General features: G+C 39.4%; 1 protein-coding gene across 1 annotated transcript in view; it reads left to right on the top strand.

The window, feature by feature from the left end:
- Positions 1-457: 457 nt before the first annotated feature.
- COL3A1 (collagen type III alpha 1 chain) overlaps positions 458-26,582 on the top strand; it is a 53,615-nt gene continuing 27,490 nt past the window's right edge. Inside the window, exons 1-5 of the mRNA XM_063341535.1 lie at positions 458-606; positions 18,532-18,737; positions 21,551-21,589; positions 22,175-22,291; positions 24,434-24,505. Coding sequence (XP_063197605.1) covers positions 528-606; positions 18,532-18,737; positions 21,551-21,589; positions 22,175-22,291; positions 24,434-24,505 — 513 coding nt within the window. The 5' untranslated portion in view covers positions 458-527. The remainder of the gene's footprint in view (positions 607-18,531; positions 18,738-21,550; positions 21,590-22,174; positions 22,292-24,433; positions 24,506-26,582) is intronic.

Here is a 26,582-nt window from a genome sequence, read left to right as displayed (position 1 = left end):
TGCGGCCACATCAGGTACTTACCTATTATCTTTGTTAGGGAACACTGAGAATTCAAAATCTTCTTTGGGCTGTAGCCATTGACTGCTAATTAACATGAAAAAATGCTTTACCTCAGAGGCTTTACCACAGGACTTCTTTTTTCACATGCATATATCTCACATACAGCTCACACTAACTATTCATATACAGTCTCAGTGTGCATTTTGTACGCGCACAAAAGTTCCAGATGTGCTGTGTATCTTGTTTAGTTGACTTTATTCTTCTGTAAAGCCAAGAGAAATATTAATCATTCATTTACTGTTAGGGGATGGGTCTTCTTCTCATGTTTCAGTAAAGGGGGTGGAAAAGTAAAGTAAGCCAATTTTTTTCCTATTTAAGGCCAAAGCTGGGGAATGCTTGTGGCTGAGTTCTGTACATGGCCCGGTGCTGGAAGGGCAGGGAGCAACCGATGTTGCTATTTTGAATAGATTTCCCCCCCCCCCCATTTTTATTTTTGCACAGAGAGTCTCATGTCTAATATTTAGACATGATGAGCTTTGTGCAAAAAGCAACTTTGCTCATTCTTGCCGTGTTTCAACCCTCAGTTATTTTGGCACAACAAGACGGTGAGTAATTCAAGCTTCTTATGATTTAATGTTTTTATTTTATTTTTATTTTCACCAATGATTTTAATAGCTTGTAAGAAACATGTATTCGCAGATCTCACCAGAACACTTTTCCTTCACTAATTCAGCAGAGTCAGATATTTAATGCTGAAGCTGAAAGCTGCAGGAGTTTGCATTACCATCCCAAAGGTTTCTCTTCGCTTTGCTCTCTTCTGTGGTTAAAAGGACTGTACAGGGCTGTCTGCCTTAGCTGCATTTGTTCTTGTTCTTACTTGTTTTGCTATTACAGACACCGGAAAGTTTTAAGACTATTCTTTTAACTCTTAGAATGACATTTTAAGTGTCAGCTCTGTGCTGCCTGGAAGTTATTCGTCACAAGCAATAAGTCTTTTCTTCCAGCTTTTTTATTTGGAGTTCTCCTTTGTATTTGTGTGTTCTCCACGGGCAGCATGGAAGTTTGTTTAAACAATTTGCGTGCAGAAAACAGCCTTAAAATTCTAACCAGTTTTGATGAAACAGTTTTTAAGAGCGATATATGAAAATATGTCAACTTACGGGATTTCTACTTTGACATAAAGCAGGAGAGTAAATTAATTCCCTCAGCTGAAATAGTTTGAATTGTGCATCTGCAGGCTGTTTCGGTCCGTCACGAGACTAATTAGCAGCTGATGGTATCTAGGAGTCCATGCAAGTTATGTGTGTGCATGTTTACGGAGAGCAAGAACACCAAAAACCAAACGAACGTGGAATTTAGGGGGGTGGGTGAGGAATACTTTGTAAACAATAATTCAACTTAGAGTGAAGATAATCGTGGTATGAGTATTTAAGTTAAACAGATCACATTCCACAAGTACAGCTGACCTTTTTTGGATGTACTCTGTTCCTGCTTGCCAGACATTGTAAGCCAGACCTTCCTTAAGATAAAACATTTTTCTTTCTTGCAAACATAAAAGATCTGCAACATATTTATTCCTGCGTCGAGGCAACAAATAACGTTACAAATAGCTTGATAAGCAGCAGCCAAATAAACTGTAGTGCAGTAAAGGAGAGCCAAATGCCTTTAAAACCACACCCTACCCTAGCCTGTATGATACAAATCATGAAAATGATTACGTTAGCTATTTCGTGGCAAATCTGTCTGCCTCAGCATACCTGGAAAGGCACCCCTGCCGAGGGGGTGACTGTGAGTCCATGGGCAGGCTGTTGGCAGCGGAGCAGTTGGAGCTCAGGAGGCTCTGTGCATGGGCAAATCAGGTAACATCATCACCTGCAACCGCAGCGTGCCCAAATACCAGCCTCCCTCACCAAGCACAGACACAGGCGAAGCCTTGTAACGTATCTTAAAAAAAACCTGACGCATATAAAAATGTTATGTAGACAATAAACATAATATACTATGAACTGATGCTTTTCTGTTTCTGCTTTTCCAGTATATAAACTGTCTCTTCAGTAATCAATCCTCTGTGAAGAAAATATAAAATTTGAGCAAACGTATGCTGTGAGTTTTCTCTGGTTACAGCAGCGTATAATATACATATTGGATATATTTAATATGCATTATGTATATTTAAAAATATATATATATCTTCAGAGGGATAAGGACTAAGGGACCATCCAATATAAAAAGGAGGAACATCAGTTTTATTTCTCCCAATAAGCAAATCCCTCCCTGAGTGCCAGGTTTCTTTCCCTTGCTCTGGTGATAGCCCTGCACATTTCTGAGGTGCAACACACATTTAACTCAAGAAATGGTAAATTTTGCGTAGAAGAACAATGTACAAATGAAGTGTGAGGGAGTATTCTCATTTCTCTGCCACATTCCTGTTTCATGGTGTAGTAACATTTCCTTACTGGGCTAACTTCCATACTACTTACAGGGAAGAGGTTACACAGAGAGACTGATAAAACACTAGTTATCCCTTAAAATATAGCCTTCTGTCCTCTCTTTGGAATGTCCCTTTCCACACATTTGAATATGCTTTTCTCACGGAAAATAATAATTGGAGTTGATTATTAGCATCACTAATTCATGTGCAGGGCAGCGATGGGCTGGGAAGCCAAATTTTCCACGATTCAAAGGAGAATTTCCAGACATGCTAAAATGCTCTCTCTTGTCAAGAAAAATGTTTATATGGTTAGTATCAAATGTAAGTCAATATAAAATTTTCCTTGGGAAAGCTTGCCAGGAGACAAGCCTTGGCAAGATGTTAAGGAAACTACTCAGTATACACTAAGTTTAGGATAGTCAGATGTACCTCCAGGCTATGTCTTTCTTTGTCTTGCTAGGAACAGCTAGGAATGGAGATTTGACTACAGCCTCAGGCTGAACTTCTTCAAAAGCTCAGGATCTGGATATTGCGGAAGAAGGAATTTTCTGTAACTGCCCTGAACAGAAGCTGTATATCCTGGTAACCCACTAGGATGCTTTTAGCCTGCAAATGAAATCACCTTTACACAATTCAGGTTTTCTGATGTGTGTCAAGTTAGTATAAGGTGTTTGCAAGCCCTCACCATATTCAAGATAAAATGCCTCCTGGTGGCTAATAGGTCATGAAGCTGGTGCTTCAGACATGACAGATGATTTGGATTCCTGAAATGTGTATTTGGTTCCACCATTTGAAGGCACCTTTATATCCTGAATATTAAACTACAAAAAAAGTGTAAGAACTTTGAATCCTTCTTTGGGAAAGAAATCCATCCTCTAACCAGCCAGCATGATTTGTGCAAGCATTCGCTGGCTGTATGGCCTACATTCATACAATTTATCTTGAGCTTGTAGAGTCTATCTAGACAGCTACTTCCAGAAGACAGCATAAATTTTAGCTGGACAGACTGGAGGTATTTGGCAGTTTCCACTGACTAAAAAGGAAGCACGTGCACAGCCCTGCTCACATCGGTGCCAAAAGGGAGCTCAGATGGATTTGGGCCTGTCTCAGCTGCGTCTGAGATGAGTAAGGGACATCTCAGCCACCTGGTCTGTGACACTTCTCATATGTACACCCATTAGTCCTTGAGGTACTTCACCGAGGTCAATGGGAAAACTCTACTTCTCTAAAAGCAGTGTCAGTGCAGAGCCTGAAACTCTTCATTATTATTCCAAATAATTTTTTGCTCTAAAGTAATTTAGTGTTTTCCTTGTAATGTAAGTATTATCTTGGATGTTTGGTCAGGAAGCTCATTTCTGAGGTAATGACTGAATCCTAAAATATCTCTGAGTAGACTTATTGACCTTTCATATTACTTTCGGTCGCAAATTACAGTTTTAAAATGAAATATAGCCATTACATGTAGGCTTCAGGAGGCAGCATGCAAAGAACTCTTTATGCTGAGCACCCACTTCTGATCCCCCAGAAAAGAAGGATGATATTTTAGGAAAAGTTGTAAGCAGATTGGTTTAGCCATTTTGCATTCTTCCTTTTATTAATTGGAAAGGATTAGATAGGTAATGAAGTAGATGGGTACTGCACAGATGCAGTATATTTGTGAGACTGCCAGACTGGCATTTTTAGCACTTACCTATATGCAACATTTCACATATGTATTCTTTGTTGATAGATTAACTGGTTTAAGGGTAATGCTAATGACAGTCAGAACAATCTTTCCTTAAAGGTTTTGATAACACAGAAAGGTCCCACTCCAGAGTTTTGAAGGTAAAACCAGATGATGCATGTCTGTGTGCCAACAGATAATTACACCATCATAAGTAGCCTGGACTATGTGAAGATATGAAAGCTCAGGGGTCTACTGCTCTTCTTCCATTTTTCCTAACTGTTTTTTACCAAGCACACAGCAGGCAAGGATATTCTTAGGAAAACTGAAGCATTCCTTTTTGGTCTGGAAAAACCATGCTAAATGAAAGCCTGGGGAATCCACCCCCTCTAAACATTATATATATGTTCTTGGAAACGTGACAAATTTCATAAACACATTTTAGATCACACATCCCTGGAAGACATTAGCCTTAGGAAAACGAGACCATTACATATCCCTTTCATTATTTTCCAGATTTGTTTTTGATTTGAGACCAAATCAACGTAGACTGGTTTTTTAAAAGAGGAGGTGGAGTTGGAAACATCCACTGCTTTATTATACAGGGGGAAGAGGCAGAGGTAGAAGGGTGTTGTCTCTGGCACGAATATTACTGTTGATGCCTCAGTCAGAGTGATTACATTTGCTCCCTTCTTAGTGCTGCAGATTACATGCAGACCCTATTTCCTTTTCCAGCTTCTGCCAAAGTTTTGAAGTTTGAAATAGGCAGCCAGGTGTCACTTGCAAAATCTTAGCTGATGCCAGCCTTACACAACAGCTGGGTGTTAGTTTTAATTAATACTATTCAAAAGAAAGAAAAGAGTGAATTACTATCACTTTTTTGTTTCACAGACTGTCTGATAAACCAGGCTGACATGGATCTATTAGTCATTGTCCCAGTTACGTGCTAATGTTGTTCAAACCTTCTTTTAATCAGAAATGTGCAGAAAACGGGACATACCTGGCTTCATAATTGGGAAAGTATGCTGTAGGTCAGTAATGGAAATGATGCGAACTGTCATTTAGCGTTTTGGATTAGAAGCAATCTCTGAAGAGTTGAAAGGTTCAGCCTACCAGTAGGGGGAAACAATAACAAAGCATGCTTTCCCAGGCTAGCGGGCAGCATGAAAACTATATCGCTCTTGATGTTTTTATGGCAATTTAGTAATCTGGAGAAGAGCTCAAGCCACAGCTGCTGCAACAGTCACAACTTTTAATTTGTTAGTTTGAATTAATAATTCATCAAAACCAACAGAAGTGGAAATTAGTGCAATGGTCATGTCAATTAATACTCCAGCTTATGCTGTCCTTTAGTCATGCTTGTTTAAGAAAGTAGGGAAAAGATCTCAGCTAAGAAAAGGAAAACTTGGCAATGGTAAAGATATGTTGTTAACAAAATGGGTTTTTTTGGTCTTGAAGTAACTGGATTAGATTCCCACATCATTGCAGAAATTTGATGTGACGGAGCAAAATTCAGTTTATTATTGGCAACACCCAAAAAAATGAAACTCAAACTTGAAAAGGGTATAATAAAGTCTTTTCTGATTCAACATGACAACTCATTCTCATTCTCATTCTCCTTGTGGTAGCTTGGTACATTGTAGATTGCACAACTTTAATATGGTTTAGGGTTCAGTACCTACCACCTGTATGTCCACAGTTTTGAGACGTTCTAATTTTGATTTTTGGCAGATGATAAATAACTTTCAACTCAAAACGGAACAAAAATTTTAGTGTCATTATTTTACCTGCTGCAGTACTTTACCAGCCTACTCCTCTTTCGACACATCCATGATAGTGAGCATTCCAGGAGTGATGCAAGAAGTGTTATTTTTCCTCTGTACCTTCAGCTGTTGAGGGGAGTGTGGTTGGGTGCAGGAGGATGCTGCAGCCCCTCGCCCTCAGCATGCTGCCCATCTCTAGCCCAGGGGATCCAGTGGATTCCTCCTGGAGAAAATGCTGTTCAGGGCTGTGCTGCTCACGGTGGTGTTATCGCCGTTAACAGAGATGCTGCATGGTGACTCATTGCAGTTGGCTTCCCATGGCCATGCTGCTACTAGATACGGGAGCCCGTGCTCTGGCTTAATTACTGCTGCAGGATAGCTATTCCCCTGTGGATTTTCTTTCTTTCATTGAATCTTTTGATGCACAGGGCTTGTGAGGCTTTACTTTGTGTCCTCTCCATGGCTTCCCTGACAAGAGATGTTTTGTCCCTGGAGAGATCTATAAGGAATTCCTGCAGAATTTCCTGACCTTTCTCCATTCAGCACAGTCAGACACTTTGTGTTTCAGGGAAATAAGATTCCCATATTTATGTGTACGGACCATGCCACTAATATTTCTCACATTGCTTTGAGACTGTATGAAAACACCAAAGATTAATCCTTACATTGCTCCTTGCTGTGGCTGATAAACTGATAATCGCCACAAGCAGTAAAGAATTACATATCGCAGGAGTCAGAAAGTCTCCCCTGTAAGTATAACAGAGACAGAGAATTGTGCTTATCCTATCTTAAGTGCCACATGGGTGCAAGGAGGAATGAGTTCCATCGGTGACTGTAGAGCAATATATCTTTCACGCAGAGGCATAATAAATTATATTTTGCATTTAAATTTTCAAGCAGTCGTTATTTTTTTTCATCTTGTATTTCATAGGAAAGGTTCTCTCCATTTTGCTTTGAGGAAACCTAACCTACTTCCAACCACTGCTTTTATTTATTCGTTTTCACTTCAGAGCCAATCTTCTTGTCTCCGAGTTTGCAAAGTTGAAGCCTCTGCCTGTTTCATGTCAAAATGACAATGGAAAACATGATATAACCCCCTCCAACAACAACCGTTTGTTGGCTTTAGTTTGGATAAACTTCAGCTCTGGGACTTCTGGCTTTGTTTAGTGAAAGTACAGCAGAAGAGATTCCTTTCAGATTAGCTAAGAGACTACTGCCATTTTCCCCCATTTACGTAAAACCCTTCCTTTAAACATGAACTATCAGAATGAGAATGAAAACGGTACCTCTTTTAACAATGTCTGCACATTTTTGTCTTGCCAAGTACTCTGTGAAGAAATGTCTGCCAGGGAGCAGAAAGCATGCACAGGAAGAATGCTTTGAACAGGAAGAATGTGATGATAATGGAAAGATATATATATTAAGGCTAAATGTGTTTTTTTATTTTAAAAGGCTAGGCCTTTTCTTACAGCTAAAGGGGCATCCAAATGTCTCTCAAGAAATTGGGCATATGATTTGTAGATTTAAGACTTTAACTGAGTTTGTACCAGAATGATCTTCAACATAAGACAAAGCTATCCACAACACAGGAGTCCCATGCCTTTCTGCTGCAGGTTTTCTCTTTCAGTCACTGTGCATCCTACCCTGGAGGTGGCACAGGCATCTCTGCTCTCCTGCCAGGCAGCAAAAGATTTCCTTCCATGTGCAAAACTTCTGTGGGCTGCTATGGTGGCTTTAGGCACCGCTTTTTTCCCAGCCCCAGCACTGCAAAAGGCAGCAGTCACAGAAACACCCTGTGCACCTTTGTAGCAGTGCATATGAAAGGATGATCTGTGTCTGGAAACTACTTCCCACAGCAATTTGACACTGGCAGTTCTTCGAAAACTTCTGGACTTAATTAATTCACACTGAACTGCCCCGCAGTTCACGCCCAGTGACCAGTCAGTGCATTAGCAGGCCGTCGCTGCAAACGTCTCTTTACCTCTGTTCATTCCCTTTGGGCTGCTTCTTCTTCTCCTTCTCCTTCTTCTCTCTTTTCCTTCTTTCCATTTTCTTTTCGGAAAAGATGCAAGGGCAAAACTGCAGCTCCTTTTCCGAACAAACACAAGAGAAACAATTGCTCACCCAAACACAGCTAATGGAAAATATGGGAAGCATCGCTCATTGTTCCTTTGATGTTCAGTGTAATAGCCACGCTGAGCATCAAAGGAAAATGAACTACATCCCCCATGCTTTCCTTCAGCTATAAGCAGCAAAAATAGAACTCATATTATCTCGGAAAACACTTCTATGTTCGTAAGAGGCTCTTTTAAAAAAAATAAATTATTTTTTCCGTGTCTGGCTTTAAATCTACTGTATGGTGTTTGCTTGTTTCCCTACAGAGCAGTAGTCATTCTGTGCCAGCTGTTTAAGAGAAGAATGTCCTAGTGAAAGCAAACAATAGGCTGTGTAGTGGGAATTGCAAAGCTTTGAAAAGAGTAATTGAAATCTGCTCAGACATTTTGAAGATTCTTTGCACAATATTCTAAGCCTGTTGGTGGCTTCGTCGTTGTCAGGGTGGTCCTCTTTGTAGATCCCTCTATTTTGTATGAGCAGAAAAGCATGAATATGGAGGGAGAAAAAAAAGAAAGAAAAAGGAAATAAGGGAGGTGTACAAGTCAAACTGATTTTTCCTGTTAGAGCAGCTGAAGAGAGAAAGAGCGCTGTAGATTCTTTCAGTGAAGAATCAAAAAAAAAGCACAGAGCCTTTTGATTTATCAGGTTTTCTCTGGCACAGGCTCTTCCAGTCATGCCTTTTAAGGACTCCGGCAGATAAACTCTGGTGGATGTGGCTGTGTCTGCTGAAGATGTTCCAGCCCTCCTCTGCTACGCGGCGCTGTTTATTCTCACAGGTGTTGGTGCTTCACAGAGCAGGGAGAGCTTTGTGTGTGCCAGGCTTCAGGCAGCCACCTCAGTAGTGGTGCTTCTGACCTCTGATATGAATAAGAAGCCATCTCTGCCCTTGCAGGCTCCTCAGAGGACCAAAAGTGTGTATTTTCACCTGTTGAGGGAATTAGTTAGGAAGATCCTTAGGTCTTCATGCTTGAAAAACAGGCATAGAACTTGATACTTAAAAGTGGCCCCAAAATTAATACGGTTGTCTTTGGTACCCTGAGAAAACCCTCACAATACTCACTTTGACAGCCTTAGGAAGCTGACAATAAGAACATTGTATCCAGTGTACAAATAGCTATTTAATATCCTCTATGAGGCAGATTAAGAAGAATTTCAACTACTGCCATCTGTATCCAGCAAACTGTCCAGAATGGATGTGGGGTGAATTAGTACAAACTGGAATAAGGACTTTATTATTGAAACAAACTGTTTCGCAGATGAAGCTAGGTTAATGATGCTCTATGCATTCAGAATCCTGCCCCCATCCCTGCCCTTCTGAATTACCGATACCTTTAATGTATTGGCAGCCAAAGATATGATTCTTTTTTTTAGACAATATGCCAGAGTTCTTTAATCAGCCACTGGAATATGAAATACAAGAACCAACCCCTTCATTTACTTCCAACTTCTGAAATTACAGGGAAATCAATAAAATTGTGCAGGGAGTTATGTTAGTGTAGAATCTGACCCCCTGCTGCTTTACCCTTCTCTGATGTAAATCCACTATGGCCATGGAGTTATCTTGGGGCTGAATTTGTCCAACATATCTGAAAATATAAATGATATTACCATATGCACTATACTGCATTGTAACATTTCCCATCTGTTTCAGTCTCAGGAGAGAGGCGTTGAATCAAGCTGATTTCTTCCAAGGCAAACCACAGGAACAGCATTGCATAAAATTGTTAGCCCCCTCACTGAGCTAAGGCGAAAGAGAAGATCATGTCCCATTTGAAACATTAATCACCTGATAAAAATTGTTTTAATTACAAAGTTAGGCAATGAAGAACAAAAATCATACTTTTTTTTTTTCCCCCCCCACGCAGCCTTTGGGTTTCATCTTGCAAGAAGCTTAAAGTATCCTGAATTAAGTAGTTATAGTTCAGCGTTTTACACAGGTTCCATGTAGAGCAAGCTGTAACAATTATCACTTTCCAGCGGTTATCTTTCACTTAGCAGCTCAGAAGCTGAATCTCACTATCATGATGCTTTGGATCTCTCAGACTGGTTGTACAGTCTGGGAAACCTGCTTGTACACAATGAGTTTTTCAGTTTTTCTTTATTCTTGCCAGGACAGACCTACTGCAAGAAACGTTGCAAAACCTTCCAATGTTATAAAATATTACTGGTCCTAGCTAAAATCAGAAAAGCAGAAGTATGTCTTTGAGATATACCTTGGGGGTGATTTTTCCTTTTTTAAAAGTTCTGACAATATGTTGTGATGGATTTTGGTAATTTTTTCCACTTAATTGATCCTAATGATGTTGAGTATGAAGCTATTGCTTTTCTTTAGAAATATGTTAGGCCAGCTTCTTATGTTCAAGTGTTCAAAATTAAATTACCGTGACACTTGGACTCTGACTGTAGAAGTCTTCATTGACTGCCAAAGGAGTGGGCAGGATATATGTTTAAAGAAACTAATAAATCCATAAAATCATCACTAATCACATCAGACCTTGAATTTATGTCAGTTTCTGCTTGGTTTAAGACAGAGGTTGGCATCATTCACTCGAAAGACAAGCAGCACATTAAAATCAGATTACTGCAGAGTAGTGAGAATTTATGCCAGCACTACAACTAATAGCCACAAATAAAGTGATTGCAGCCTGCTGCTTATTTTTAGAGTGACACCAAATGGCACAAAAGGTGATGTGCCAAAAAAAAGTTAATGTAAGAACAGAGGGGATGGAAAAATCTCACAGGCGTTTTACCAATAATTGGAAGAGGGACAGAAAAATTATGCAATGGTCCCTCTAAAAGGCATTGAATGCACTGAATTAAGATGAAATTCTTACTTAATCTGTGTCCTGCTCTAATGCAAATGGTTGCCCTTATCAAAAGGTTTGATCAGTCAGGCACTGAAGACCTTCAGATCTCACCAGAATAATTCGAAGTTTATGTTCTTTAGGTCTGATTCAAAACCCAGTAAAATCAAGGGACGTTCTCATCGGGCGGTGTTTACCCTAAATCAGGAATGAATACACATTCTGCATATTACAGCAAAAGAGGTCTATCTCTACTAAAAAGATGGACATATAAATATAATTGTCTGAGTTACAGAGCCAACCTGTTGAGAGACGACTTTGGAGAGGAAATCCCAGAATAACATCTCAGTACAGATGGCCATTCAGCAATATATTTCTCCCTTACAAAAAACAGTTTAGGCCATGATGTTGTTGAGGAACAGCTAAGAACAAAAGGAGTATAACCATCTTTTGCGTCCATCAGTTATTTTTCTCAAAGTGACTTTTATAAGTTTAGAAACAGGTATAACAATTCTTTGGGCAATCCCCAAAAAGAAGCAAGATGACAGATACACAGCAGTCTGCTCTCTCCTGTCTCTCATATGACTCAGTTTAAAATAACAGTTCTGCCAAAAACAATCCCGCCAACTAAACAAACCAAGAAATCCCTCCTTGCACTTTGTTTTCCTATTAGCAGTTTTGAAGCAAGAAAACTCTTCTGCCATTGTTTTTCATGACGGACACCAGCTGAAGCCAGCGGGGCTGTTGTGTAACAATATCACTGATGGGATATCGCTGGTCCCTTTTTCAAAGCACTGCAGGGTGACCTTTAGACATTGCATGAAGAACATCATTCAAGGATGTCAACATGCGTGCCTGAACAGAGCGATTTGTGAAACATAAATGCTGAGGAGACAGAACTACGTGACGGATTCAGCCACTTCAGACCATAATATCTTTGAGAAGAGCAATAGTCCTCTGAAGATAAAGAAGAAAAATTAGAGTTCTTAAAATAAATCACACTTTGAAAGATTAGGGTAAAAAGCCAATAATCTGCAAGGAAAAGAGAGGTATTTTGTGTTTTACTTGGTAAGCAAATATGCCATAAGGATATTTTTTAATCCCGATATTTCTAAAATGTCTAAAATATGCAGAAAGTTGCAGCATTTGGAGCTTATAAAGATCAATGAAGGGAACAAGGAATAATTTGTTTAAAATGTAAATACTTTTTTGTACCAGCGCAGGCCTGTTTTGTTTTTTTTTTCCATTTTGTAATCTAAAAGGCAGATTGGTTGGGTCTCAGAGGAAGGACAGTTTGGCTACATGACATAATGATGCTTTGCCTGAGAATCCAGCCTCTCCTATACATTGCCAGACAAACAGTGCATGTCTCCTTTCTGCAATACCCCTTACAGACAAGTAGAGTATTACGATTAACCAGCATTCTTTTATGCTGCTTTCTTTTTCTTGCTCTGCATCTGGGCGAAAAGGAAAACGTCTGGGACTGGCCCAGTGGCAGAACTGTTCAAACGCCAGCTTTTTTGGCAGATGAGCATCCCTAGAACTCTGAAAACTTTGGTTTCAGTCTGAAAACACAGGATGTAGCCATCCTTTCTGGTATGAACCCTGGGAAATCTGTGAACCATTCATTCATACTCCTTTTCTATTCCACTTGTTAGCAGTTCTTCCTCCTACAGGACATGGAGCAGGAAAGGATTTTTAAGATGGACCCACTCTGATTTTTCACAGCCTGCATTTAAGTGCTTTATCAAATGAGGTTTCATTCCTGATACCTCCAATCATATGATGGACAGGTCATACAAAATATTACGTCAGTACCATTAAACCGGAAAATGTCCTAATAGGGCCCTTATGTCATCACGCACCATGTAAAATGGGTTCAATTAATTAGCTGGTTGTTTTAATACAATTGCAGTTGAGAGAATGTCGGTAGGCCTTGCAGTTGAAAAAAAAATATCTTGTTAAACCATTTCTTTTCTTATATTTCCACCTCTTTTCCTGACTCCTATGAAACAGACGCTACTTCAGACTTTGCAAATACTCAGCACTTACTTGACAGGATAACATGCAGACAAACCAAGCCATTCTGGCTCAGCAAGCCAATTAGTTCATCATGAGAGTCCGTTTCCATTACTGATCACAGGATGGAATGAGTATGTTTGATTTTCTTATAAACATCATCGTAATACCAGACAGGGAGCCCAAGCCATTTGCTTTGAGGTAGACGCTGTAACATTCTTTTCTGCTCAGTAAATGGAAAGCAGTGATGCGGCAGATACTGGGATGGACTCCTCCATCCATTCCAGTGTAGGGGAGAATTACAGCATTTCCATTGAAAATGAACAATATACCTTCTTTCTACTTTATCCTTTGGTTAAACAATGCATAAAACAGTGCTGGAATACACAATAGATAGATGTATTTACTATAGAAGAAATGTAAAAACATTTTTTGAAGTAGCCATCCTGTAAAGCAAATGACCAAAACCAGGTGAGAGTAAGGAAGCACAGGCATTGTACAGTTAAAGGCCCATAAAAAGCAACAGAAAGACCTCCTTAGCTTCAGCAGACTTTGGATCCAATCAAAGTTAGAGGCAAGGCTTCCTTCATCTAAGTGCTTTAGCCTTTACCAGACCCACTTTAAATAACAGCAAGATCTGTTTGCTTGACTCATTGTGTTTGTGATCAGATTCTCGCAGATCAAAGCTCCTCGGTTTTGCTTCCCAAGCCATCATCGAGCGGCTGCTGGAGGATCATGAGTCACCTCTGTGTGGACTATTGCCCTTTCTGAGCCAGAACCAGACAAGTTCAAGATGTTCTTTAATTTCTAACCATTTAGTCACATCTCTGCAAATGGGATATGTGAGTCTGCTACTAATGCAATAGCTGGACATTTGCTTTCGCCAAAATGGAAAAGCCTGTGGTTTTTGAGGATACTATTAGGAGATTTTTTCCTTTTGCTGTATAAATGTGGTTAAGTCATGATCACAGTGCTTGTACAAATGCAAAGCCAAAAGCAACTACAAAACAGATCAGCTTGTCAGGTCATAGCACCCAGTAACAAATTCCCATTCACTTCACTGGAATCAGGGTTATGTCTGATATGACATTTGTCATCCTTTAGGCCTACAATAACCACATTTATTTTCCCTTGTACGCATTTGGGATCTTTTACGTACCACACTTATAGGTTCATTGAGACTAAATGGTGATTTTCCTTTCAGCTTTCCCTATTGGTCTGCTTGCAGACAGCTGCTAGTCTGCTTAGGAAATGGGAAATAATTCAAAACCAGCATATGATGAAGATTGTGTTGCCTTTTTTTCTTTCCTTCACTTTTTGGGCTGTCCCAGGGAAATGCTACTCACAGCAGCATCTTTAAAAATGTGAATGCTCAGTAAACAGCATAAATGCAAAGTAATTCAGGCTTTCAAAAATTAAACTTTGGAGTTTTGTACAATGAATTAGAGATTGACACAGCTTCCAAAAAACCATTGCAATAACTGCCATAGAAGTGAAGTGCTGTATAGCCACTGTATTTAGGGCTTTGGGAAGAAGAGTAAGACTTTGCATTGCCATAGGAGGATACTGTGGAGTTCTAATATTTTTTAAATCTTAGGTTAATATCTATGTTTAGGAATCAGTAAGAAAAGCTGGCTGAGGCAAGTATGTGACTGTTTTACCACAAGTCTAGAAGTAGGCAAGTCAGCTTTTTTATAACCTTATTATTCCTATATGTTACTCGCCAGTGCTTTAGCACAAATCAGCTTTCCAAAGGATTTTGAAGCTAACAGTTAATCTTTATGAGCAATGCAAAATGCATTATGTCATAACATGCTGACACACAGATCTACATCTGAGCACAGAGGGGGTGTCTTGAACAGACTAAGTCTTCCCAGATGTAAGTTTCCTTTGGAAACCTATTTAATATTTTCATTCTGCCAAAGGCCGCAATGATTTTCATTGCAGCTCTCCTAGCTTATTTCTTAATTCATTTAACAATGTCCAGAAAGTTAGAAGCAAATATGAATGTCATTATATCCAGATGTCTTCGATTTTTTGTCTCTTTTCTTTCTGTTACATGATGCCATCTACTGTAGAATAACTGAATAACAACCTTTTAAAAATGCAGAGAAATCTGCAATATTTTCTTTTTTCTGTAAAATTATGTCAGTCATTTTGTGACACATTTCCATGATTTTCACTGATATTGTTGACTAAAATATGGAAAGGTGAGCATTCTCAGTGTGAAAAATTGGTCACAGAGAAAAGCCTCTCCTTCAGAAAAGAGCAGCTGTCTTGGAAACAGAATCTTTTCTAACCAGCAGTGCAAAAATGTGGGAAAGATGGCCTTTTTCTGCTCCCCATGCAAGCTGTCTTCTTCACTGTACCGCATCAGGATCACATCTCTGGAAATAACAAAACAACAAAACGAATCAATGAAAATGAAGTAAGGATGAAGAAAAAATTGACATACAAAAATGCAAATTCTTGGATATGAATTTCCTAGTGAATAATAACCTTGCTGTCTTAAACACATAGTTAGAAAAAATACTTGTGGTTTTGAAAGAGAGTGATACCGAGACCTGAAAATCTGAATATTAATAATCAAACAGATCTTATGGGTACAGAAGTGTGTGTACATTATGCATATTTTTATATGTGCATGCAATTAATATAACTGTACATTACATGTTCACAAAGTAGTAGTATTAATTCTTTTAGATCTGTATCATGGTATTTTTATCTAACGATTATGTAGAAAACACGTTTTGCCCTAAACTAAAGAAAAATCATCTCTTCCCTTCCTCATTATGTTTGTAAATGAGAAGGACGTTTTAACCTGTGAAGCTGGGAAGAGCTTAAGCAGAGTGACAGCTGAGTACATGGTGGATCTATGCCCACCCGTGCTCTCTAGGGTGTATCCAACCATCTCCTTTTAGAGGGATAACAAGCTCTAACCTCCCCAGTAGCTTTGACGGTATTCTGCCTCTCACAATATATGCTTTCGAGGTCGTCTTGTGTACAGCAAACCGCTCATACACTGAGCTACTCAGCTTTTGCCACTTTATAATTCAGGTTTTTTCATGAGTCATTAGAGAATATAAAAAAGATTTCATTCATTACAGTGCACTTGTCATTTTTAAAATACATTTCAGCCATCTTCTTTGTCAGGAAACATTTATCATTACTCTTGTCAAGACGACTGGGCTGTTTGGTTTATCCCTAAGCGCCCGCGGTGAAATCCTGGTTTGCTAAAGGAGGAAAATGTTTCTAGCAGAAACAGTCAGCAATTAATTAAGCAGAGAATTAGCCTATTTACCAGGGGTCCACTGACATGATTCTGCGGTGTGATAGCTGGGAAAGCAAGCCACTGTTTTAGAAACTAAATCTAGCTTGCCAGACTAAGGAAGGATGTCTAGATCTTCTTCAGTGGTAGTGTCTGTTGGGCAGTGTCCTTTGAAGCAGCACCTGGTGCCATGACCCTGTGTCATGGTGGGTGTGAAGAAGATGCTGTCTTGGAAATAAGCAGTTCTTCTCCACCTCTCTCGTGCAGGAGCTGAATTTTCTGGTGAGGCCCAAAATGTGGAGAAGTGAAGGGAAAAGGAAAAAGGGAATTTCTAAGTGATAGAAAATGGTTGAAAGGGATTAGTTTTCATATGCCACTCGAATGTTTTAGATTTTAAGATTTTTTGTTTTACCAAAGGAAGGTAGAATACTGGCTCCCAGCCCGATATCAGGCACAGAAAAAAACATGACCTTGAAAATGTCTGAAAAGGATTTTTGTAGCTTTTTGCATTGTGTTGTTGTTTGAATCAAGCTGGTGGTCAAAACCAACTCTTAACCAAAAGTAGTGTCAGCCTTGACAAGTCAACATTTTCCTGTTTTTTTTGTAAATGAAGTGCAGAAATAACCTAAGTTGGGGTATGCAGAAAACCTGTAGTGGGGCTGAAATTGGGAAAAGAAGCTTCCTGTCCCATGCAGTGCCCTGCTCCGAGATCCCCACTCTGGTTCTTCACTCAGTGAGCCAGGAGTCTTGGTTGTATTCCCCATCGCCTTTACAGAGCTCAGAGGAGGTGGTGATGAATTTCATAGGTGACACGGAGGAAAAAGTTGAGTTAATATGGACAAGGAAAAGCAGCTGAATGAGACACTGGGAAGGGAGCAGAGCCTGAAAAACTAAGCTTAGTTGAGTACCTGGCAGTAAAGAAGGTGAACTCTTCAGGCAGTAAAGAAGGTGAACTCTTCAGGCACCAAAGACATGAGGATTCAGGGAAGATGAAAAGGGAAGGTATGTGTTATGGGAAAGATAAAACTGAATAGAGAAAAAAGGGACTGAAGCTGAATAAGCATGAGAAGAGAGGAAATGCATCCAAGCACATACCATGCCAGAGTGCTGTGTGTGGGTATGGAAACCAACACCCACAAATACAGAGAGAAATTAAAACAAAGAAAGTAAAGAGAAAAAAAAAGACCAGTGTATGAATGCAGCAGTGGAAAAGAGAAAAAAACAGAGATGAAAGATGCCTCATGTGAGAAAGAAAAAGGGACTGCCTAACCCATAGGAATAGATTGCACTATAGATTTGGACTCAGTCTCGTGCATAATTATGACCATTACAACAATTTGCCAGCATTCAGAATTTTCTGTCTGGAGCCAGTGGTAATTTTAATGTCAGAGCTCTGAATTACATCTTTTGGGATTTTTTTTCTTCTTTTTGAAGGGTGATGTGTAGTAGGTAACTTCTGATATTAAAGTTTTAAGGACAATGTATGTTCATAAATAGCTCTTTCTCCAGAATTTTGTGTTTGTAAACTGCATTATTTTGAATTATCCATGGGAAAAAAACTTATTCCGTTATTCAAGACGTTCACTGATACTTATATTTGTAATCTGAGACTTATAATAACTTCTACAAAACTTACAAGGAGCTTGTCCAATTTTGTGGTGTTATTTTCATATTGGTTTCTTACATGACCGGGCTTTCTGAATCTTGTTTCTCTAAGAAAATACAAACCCAAAATTTAATGTTTGAAGCTGGTTTTCATTAGTCTCTTCAAATTCATTATTGACAACAAATTTGATCAGTAGAATAGCTGTTGGAAGGAACTGAAAAAGCCATGACTATTGCAGATGAAAAATGTTTTTTCTGAAAATACAGACACTTGTAACATTTGAGCCGTCCAGATGACACATTAATTGCAAACCATTTGGGTAATTAACGTGAACATTCTTTTAGATCTATTGCATACGGTGGCTTTCGAAATACACTTTGAGAAGTGCTAGCTATTAATGCAAGATGGTAGTGACGAGAGTTCATGCTGGACAGATGGCTTAGTCCACATCCACATGTAAGTGCTTATGTTGGCACATGGGGGCCAATGATACACTTGTTTGAGAGATTTGGCACATTTGCTTTTCAGCTGCAGCAGAGAATTCAATTGCTAATTACACCGTAACTCAGACTGACACTAAAATTACTCAAGACGGAAGATTATCACAGATTTAATAGGGCTTTGGATCAGCTCCAGGAGGTTTCCATTGATGTCTATTTATAGATTCCGAGCAGACTCTGCAATTAATGTAACAGATCGTCCTAGTGTCTGAAGAGAAGTATTTAGCCTTTTACTTCACACATATAAACTATATTTCAGTAGAAAACAAAACAGACTATCCAACAGCTTTTGTGATATTCATCATTGATTTTGAAAATACATTTGAAATAATATTGAACACTATTTTGTCTCTCTTTCCAGTCACAGGATGTACCCATCTTGGACAGGTTTACGCTGACAGGGATGTTTGGAAACCAGAGCCATGCCAAATCTGTGTGTGCGACTCGGGGTCTGTTCTCTGCGATGACATAATCTGTGACGATCAGGAGCTGGACTGTCCCAACCCAGAGATTCCCTTTGGAGAGTGCTGTCCAGTTTGTCCACAAACAACACCACAACCTACAAGAGTAAGTTTGTCCTCAGTGTTGTTACTTTGGTGTTGCCACCTTCTTGATTCATGTCAACGTCAAATCATTTTCTTTTAGATCCTCTTAAACACTTTTCTTTAAATGCTAAGCTTGTCACTTTCTGACCATAGGCAAAAACTTAGGATGGGCAAATTTTGCGAAATCAAATAAAAAACCACAGCTTGAACTTTCACAGTTTTATCTTTTTTGTTAAGTTCAAGAATACTTCTGTATTCTGTCAGAGAATTAGTACAGGATCTCATAAAATACTTGTTAATCCTTTGAGCTATGCAGCCGAAAGCATGAAATCCTTCAACCCAGTTTTACATAGGCAACAGGCAGAGATAAAATAGTAGAAAGGGACAAAGGGCAACAATTAGCCATTACATTTTTCATTTTATGGAGAAGCATAGGAAAAATGCAAACAGCTTATGTGTTCACTGCATCCTCAATCTATACCCAGTTAAATCCAGTTGGTGGCCGGTCATGAGTGGTGTTCCCCAGGGCTTGGTGTTGGGGCCAGTTCTGTTTAATATCTTTATCAATGATCTGGGCAAGGGGATTGAGTGCACCCTCAGTCAGTTTGCAGACGACACCAAGTTGGGTGGAAGTGTCGACGTGCCTGAGGGTAGGAAGGCTCTACAGAGGGATCTGGACAGTCTGTATCGATGGGCAAATGCCAATGGTATGAGGTTCAACAAGGCCAAGTGCCAGGTCATGCACTTGGGTCACAACAACCCCATGCAGCGTTACCGGCTTGGGGAAGAGTGGCTGGAGAGCTGCCTGGTAGAAAAGGACCTGGGGGTGTTGGTCGACAACTAGCTGAATATGAGCCAGCAGTGTGCCCAGGTGGCCAAGAAGGCCAACAGCATCCTGGCCTGTATCAGGAACAGTGTGGTGAGTAGGACTAGGGAAGGGATTGTCCCCCTGTACTCGGCACTGGTGAGGCCCCATCTCGAGTAATGTGTCCAGTTTTGGGCTCCTCACCACAAAAAAGACATTGAGGTGCTGGAGCGGGTCCAGAAAAGGGCAATGAAGCTGGTGAGGGATCTAGAGAACAAGGCTTATGAGGAGCAGCTGAGGGAGCTGGGGTTGTTTAGCCTGGAGAAAAGGAGGCTGAGGGGAGACCTCATCACCCTCTACAGCTACCTGAAAGGAGGTTGTAGAGAGGTGGGTGTTGGTCTTTTCTCCAAAGTACCAGGCAATAGGACAAGAGGAAACGGCCTCAAGTTGCGCCAGGGGAGGTTTACACTGGATATTAGGAAAAATTTATTCACTGAAAGGGTTATTAAGCATTGAAACAGGCTGCCCAGGGAAGTGGTTGAGTCACCATCCCTGGAGGTTTTTAAAAGATAGATAGACACAGTGCTTAGAGATACAGTTTAGTGACAGTTTTTGTCAGAGTTAGATTGATGGTTGGACTAGATGATCTGAAAGATCCCTTCCAACCTAGGCAATTCTATGACTCTATATCCATAAAACTAATGTCAACACAGAGTTAAAGAAAGTAAGACAATTTTCATGGCATACTGCAAGGCGACACTTCTTATAAACTCAATTCTACATCATCACAGAGTAAATTTCCTTTTGCAGAGTTATTGTTGACTTAATGCCTTGTAAAGGAAAAGTGAATCAAGCCCTACATCCCTAATTTATCATCATCTTCTTAATAGACACCAACATTATCTAAACCAGTTGCAGCAACTTAACCTCAGGAAAATCAAGAATGTTAGTGCATGCCAAGTCCCCTGGCCTAAACCACTTCAGTGAGTGAGCCAGCTATACTGAGCTCTAAGGGTATCCAAACTTTTCATCCTTCTCTATGGTCCATGAGATTCTGTTAAAGTACATAGATTTCCACGGCACATTGAAGATTCTTATCCAGAAGATAAAAGAAGAGAGTGAAAGAGATGTGTATATGAAAGAGGAAGGGAGAAGATGTATTTCTGCAGCTCTATAGTATATCTGCTTAAATACGAAATGTCATATACAATATGACATATACGTCACCTAGTGTTAGTTGCACCATGCTAGTGCAACTGTACTCCTTCCAGGGTTACCTGAGCTACTTCACTGAACGGTTTTAGAGGTGTGAACGAGTGGTACATACAAGCATGCTGGAGATGGGAGACTCTTTTGTCAGTTCTGTGGTTACTGATAATAAAGGACACATGGACTACTTCCTTCAGCCTCTGTCTTCCATGTAGAAGAGCTTGGCCAGCCCAGTAGAAGCTATCCTGCTGACCTTGGATAGTGTATAGGGAAATGCCACCTTGAAAGATCCAAGATAGTTTCAGCTGAATATTCTTTTCCACCACTAGCAGCTAAATACATAAAAGTTGTTCTGAACTACTAATTGACAATCCAGATAGTAATGTGTAATTGAAGTATTAATTGATAAATAAATAAAATGGAGGAGTAGATCTGAGAAATTAAAATTACCCACATTATCACACTTACCATGCTAGACTGAGAAGGATACAAGAAAACTGTCCCTTACAGCTTTCCACAGTGGACTTCTGTCCCCGTTGTACTCAATGGCAAAGCTCTACTGACTTCATTAGTGCCATGTTTTTGCCTACAGGAGAGGCATAGCTTTATGGGTGAACTGTGAAAATGTGGATGAAAGACTGACCAAAAAACACACAGCTTTTAAATATACTGAATAAGAATAAATTTAATTAATTTGATAAAACTATATTCCAATGTTTAAATGTGTTTTCCTCTTCTTTATGTGTGTGTGTATATATATATTCAGTTGTGGGGTTTCTTTTGATTTTATTTCTTAATTTGTTACTTTTCCTTTTTTCTAGACTCCTGGAGTAGTCAGCCGAGGACCCAAAGGAGACCCTGTAAGTGCAGCTTTTTTTTTCCCCAAGGAAAGTAGCAAAATCAAGAGCCAGTTCTTACAGTGCTACATATCCCAATCAAGCTGCCGAGATATCCAGCTGTCATTGATGTCTGCACTGTCTGCAAACTGTGCAATGTAATTAGTTTGAAGTAGCCCTTTATCTTCAACAAAACTCTCAAAAATTTAAACTGGAAAAACAGGAAGAAAGAGAGTTTGGTTAAAACTATATTACATGTGTTATTTTTTGTTATATTTCTTCCCAATAGAAAAAAAATAAATCTATGGACTCCACTGACAGTACTAATTTTCTATTGAGGAATTGACCTGTTCAGTATTTCCAGCGTGCTTGATCAAATATTGGCTGCAATAAGGCTCCAGCAACTAAGAAGTGTTTCCATGTGTGAATTTTGCCTCCCGTCTATGTCTTTCCTGAATGTGCACTTGAACTCTTAGTTATGTTTGAGAAAGTTTCCCACCCCAATCGCACAGACTTTGTTATGAATGGAAGGATTTGTCCTGCAATGCTCTTGCAGTTGGAGGCAAGTGCTGATGTCCATATCTATCTGTTCTGTTTGTGTTCTTGCAGGGTTCTCCTGGGATTCCGGGCAGAAACGGTGCCCCTGGCCCTCCAGGACAGCCAGGGAGTCCTGGAGCTCCTGGTCCCCCTGGGATCTGCCAGTCGTGTCCCAGTATAAGCGGAGGCGTAAGTCATCATTATGTTCAGCTTCTACCTTGTTGCTCATAAGCATACAAAGCAATCCTGCAGGCACCTGTCCTTTGCACCTTCACACATACTTTGCGTTCAGTGGCATCTGTCTCTCATTTGTGCCTTTGAAAAACACAGCTGAATGGTAGGTGGAGTTTTGTTGTTGTTTTTGGATTTTGTCTACAAAATTTGTCTGGAGTGCAATTAAATCTTTGCCTTATCTTATTTTTAAAAATTTTTGGAGCCAAATCTGGTGAAGGACTTACGTAACTCAGGGGTAATCTGATCAGAAAGAAAGTGTCCAGGAGGAAGTATGTCCTCTCAAACTTAATGGTTAGGGAACTCTCTTACTTTCCTGTATTTTATCCAATGCATGTTTAATAAAGAAACATTCTCAGGAGACTAGACCAAAACGCAGGTCCTCTGCTTGCAGGGAAGTGCCACGTAAGTGCAATTTGTCACGCTCCCTCTTTATTTGTGGCCCACTGAATCTTGAATTCTTTTCTGAAGAGTTGGACATGGTCAGCAAAAGAGCTAATTTTAACTGAAGTTTCTGTGCAGTTGGATTTGTTAAGGGAGCTGAGCCACAGCTGGCACTTTGTTAAGAGGTGGCATTATCTCCCATGTAATCAAGTAAGCCTAGCTTTACAAGATGGGATTACTTTAGCACAAAACTCTTAAAAATTATATGTTAAAACAGTTGCTACCTTTGAATATAGGCCACTGTTTATATCTTCCATGTATGCTTCCCACCCCCAGGTAAGCCAAAAACTGAGGAAAGATGTCTTGGCTCTATTCAGTTCTGAAAGGGATTGCATCTGAAGGACTGAGCTTCTGGGAGAAGTACCCATGGCTTGCTTGACCAGCCCCAGTGGACATCACAATAGCATACCGAGATAGCTACTGGGTTTGGGTTGGCAGATGCAGACACAGGAGGGAATGATAGCCTGAATTAGTCACCTACTCCAACGCTGTATCAAAAATGTGCTGTTGAATCCTGATGAGAGGGTTGATATCAGTAGCACAGGGGTCATCTTGTACCTGGGCAGCAAAGGAGCTGGATCCACAGTGGTCTGGGTTATCAGGCAGGACACTGCACGTATTCCTGCTCAACCGTCTGTGCTCCATTAATGCATAAACTGCATTAATGCCACATTATTCAACTAAGTTTGCTAACATCTGGATAATAAAATCAACATATGCCAATTAAGAGGTTTAGATGGGAATTCCTTGAAATACTGACTATAGAATTTATAGGGTTTTTTAAACAGTCTTTTATGTAAATGGCTGTGTGAAAGACACTATCCGCCCTCAGAAAGGCCCACAGGACATGTTTTCACTCCATGTCTTGGACTGAGCTTCCATTTGTTTCAAGATAAATTGTCAAAAGCATTGAGGCTCAGCTGCTTGGGCTCAAAAGTGATGACTGTATTTTAATTACTTGAAGTGACATAATAAACAGGAAAGGGGAAAGGGAAAGATGGAAAATGGCATTAGGAAAAAAGTGTAAAACTCAGTTTTCTGAGATGTGTAAGTTCCCATGCATGAGGTAAAACAAATTATCTGTAATTCAGGGAAAGACAGATTTACACACAGGTAAGAGATTTTTTGCTACCAAAATACTCTGAAATGAGACATCCATTAGTCACAGGTAACAGAAATTAGGAAAATGATAATAAACTGTTGCATTCTTTAGTGAAACAGAAAATATTTCACCAACTTCCTTGAGTGACAACTACGTCCAACAGAAAAGAAAATGATAAAGAAAATTGGGGGGAAAACTTAAAAGGAGTCAAACAAGAATAAGAGGAGAGAGAATGTTAATTTTTTGGTCCAGCTGAGGCCCAGCTGTTAAGATGAAACCTGGATGCGTAAGGAGCTAATGTCACCATTGACCACAAAAGAAAGATATTGGCCAGGCTTCTCTTATGGATGATTTAACTATATGGCAGCTATATGTAAAACAGGTACTACTCCGTAGATACAAATGAGTTATTTCCATACATTTGCCATGCCAGTGTAAGAAAAGGTTTATTTGATTTGTAGCAATCACCTTGTTTCTTTTTTCTTTCTTCTCTCTTTTGTTCTTTTTTTTTTCTTTATTTTTCTTCTTTCTGTTTTTCTCTATTTCTTTTACAGAGTTTTTCTCCACAGTATGACTCCTATGATGTGAAGGCCGGTTCAGCTGGTATTGGTTACCCACAGCCCATTGTAAGATGATACAGCCTTTTTTCCTGTCCATTTTTTTTAAAGAACAAATTTTCTGATTGTAGATTATACCTTGGATGTGTATGTATCCTGATTTTAATTTAACAAGATAAATTTTAATTTGACTGTTGCCTGCAGTGGAATGCAATGTAAGGCAGCAATTTGCTTGGCAATATCATTCTAGAAACTAACTATAGATTATCTCGGGGTTTTGCCTTTTCTCTCTCTTTCTTCCTTTTCTTACCTTCTTTTTCCTAATCTCTCTCTGATTCACTTTCTTACACTACCTAAGCATTTATCGCTTTCTCCCTTGCATGCCCTCCTCATTTATCTGCTTTGCTATTCTTCTACTGATTGCTTCCCTCCCTTCCACCACTTTTTTACCTCTACCACTGTCCCTAATCTTCCTTTATCCATTCAGCAGCATTCTGTCTTTACTCAGTATGATACTCCATACTTACTTTTCCACAACTCAGATTTGCCTCATAACAAGTGAGTAAACCCCTCTCATAATCTTCTTTCATCCCAGAAGCAGTGAAAAGCTTTTCAGTTTTTATTTTTACAATTAACAGTTTTTTACCCGCAGCTATTCAGACTGTATACTAAGGATGCTGTATCCGCCTGCTAGGCCTGGCCCAAGCTTTTCACAGTTTTTTTAATTAGATAAAGCATGGATTGCCTGAGAGAGTTGTGCATGAGCTATGCTTCCCATATAAAATAAATGTAAATGTTGCACCTCATGATTTTCCTTTTAGGCACTGGGATTTAGAGGTATTCACCACTGATGACATGGAGTGTTCTTGATTCAGGCAATCTGCTATATAGAGGATGCAATGAATTGCTGTTATTTGAAATTGACTGCTGCTTCATTAAGCATAATCATTATTTTCAGTCCGATGCTGTATAACAAGGTTTGGGAATCACATGTTGTAACATACCAAGGCAGTTCCAAGCGAGAGCGTTATTTCTCAGGGTTCTATCAGATCATCTCATGAAATAAATTTACTAATCATGACAGCTGTTTTTCCTGAAATATAATTCATTATTTTCTCACCTTTATTTTAATCTGTTTATTTCAACCTCATTCATTTGCTAATATGGTCATCCATACATTGGTCTTCTTCAACTATCCATTTTTGTATTTGCTTATTCATTTATTCATATTCAGCTCCTCACAGTTTTTGCCCACAGCTTATCGTTATCATCTACATTTTGCTACTTGGTGTCTTAAATGAGGTGTGCTGAACCAGACACATAACCAAGATAACTTTCAGTTAACAGCTAAGGTTACTCCTCTCTATTTTGGCATTTTCCCTTGAGGTGCTTAGTGATTTCTGGTGCTCTGACCCCTGGACTTGGGTTAAAAAAATCCACAACTTAATTTGGCACCCTAGAATGTCTTCACCCAGGATTGCTTACGTACTTTCAGGTCATATGGTTTTTTACATTGCATCATGCAATACATGACTGCAAAGTAAGTAACAGAGTAGTTACAGGTAGATGTGACTACTCACTAGAACTAAATAATGTTTATCATTAACTTTACATAGATTAATTAATTTATTAATGTATACATTTAATTTATCAATTTTCAACTTAAACACTCAGTTTGAATAAATATACAAATTGAAATAACTTGGAAGAGTAATAAAATAAAAAATGCCAGCTATAGCACCAACCTTTGTCCATGGGTCATCAATACTCTTTCCTGTGGCTTTCCACTGCTTGGAGACTGATTTTGTACTTTACACCCCAGTTGCTCTTTACTTGCTTGTATAACCTCCACATATTGTCTTTGTTTCTTTTCACTAGTGCACTTACTCTAACTAAAATATGCTTATTTCTTCACAGTCTGGAAATACTGGCAGCAAGCAAATGTCATACCTAACTATCAGTTTACCTCCACAGTGTGCACCTTGAAAAAAATAATGTCTTGTTTGTTTATAGCTGTGTGTCTAATCAATTCATTGCAGTTGATGAGTTGATGGCTCCAATTCGTGTTGAATAGAGAGTTACTTTATACCAAATGAGTTCTAACAGCCAACAGCAAGGGACTGCTCGTTGTAGTCACACATTGAAG

This window comes from Chroicocephalus ridibundus, chromosome 7 (genome assembly GCF_963924245.1).
Source record: "Chroicocephalus ridibundus chromosome 7, bChrRid1.1, whole genome shotgun sequence".
In the NCBI taxonomy this organism is placed as follows: domain Eukaryota; kingdom Metazoa; phylum Chordata; class Aves; order Charadriiformes; family Laridae; genus Chroicocephalus; species Chroicocephalus ridibundus.
Note: the sequence above shows the minus strand (reverse complement) of the source record. Positions and strands in the feature narration are given on the sequence as shown.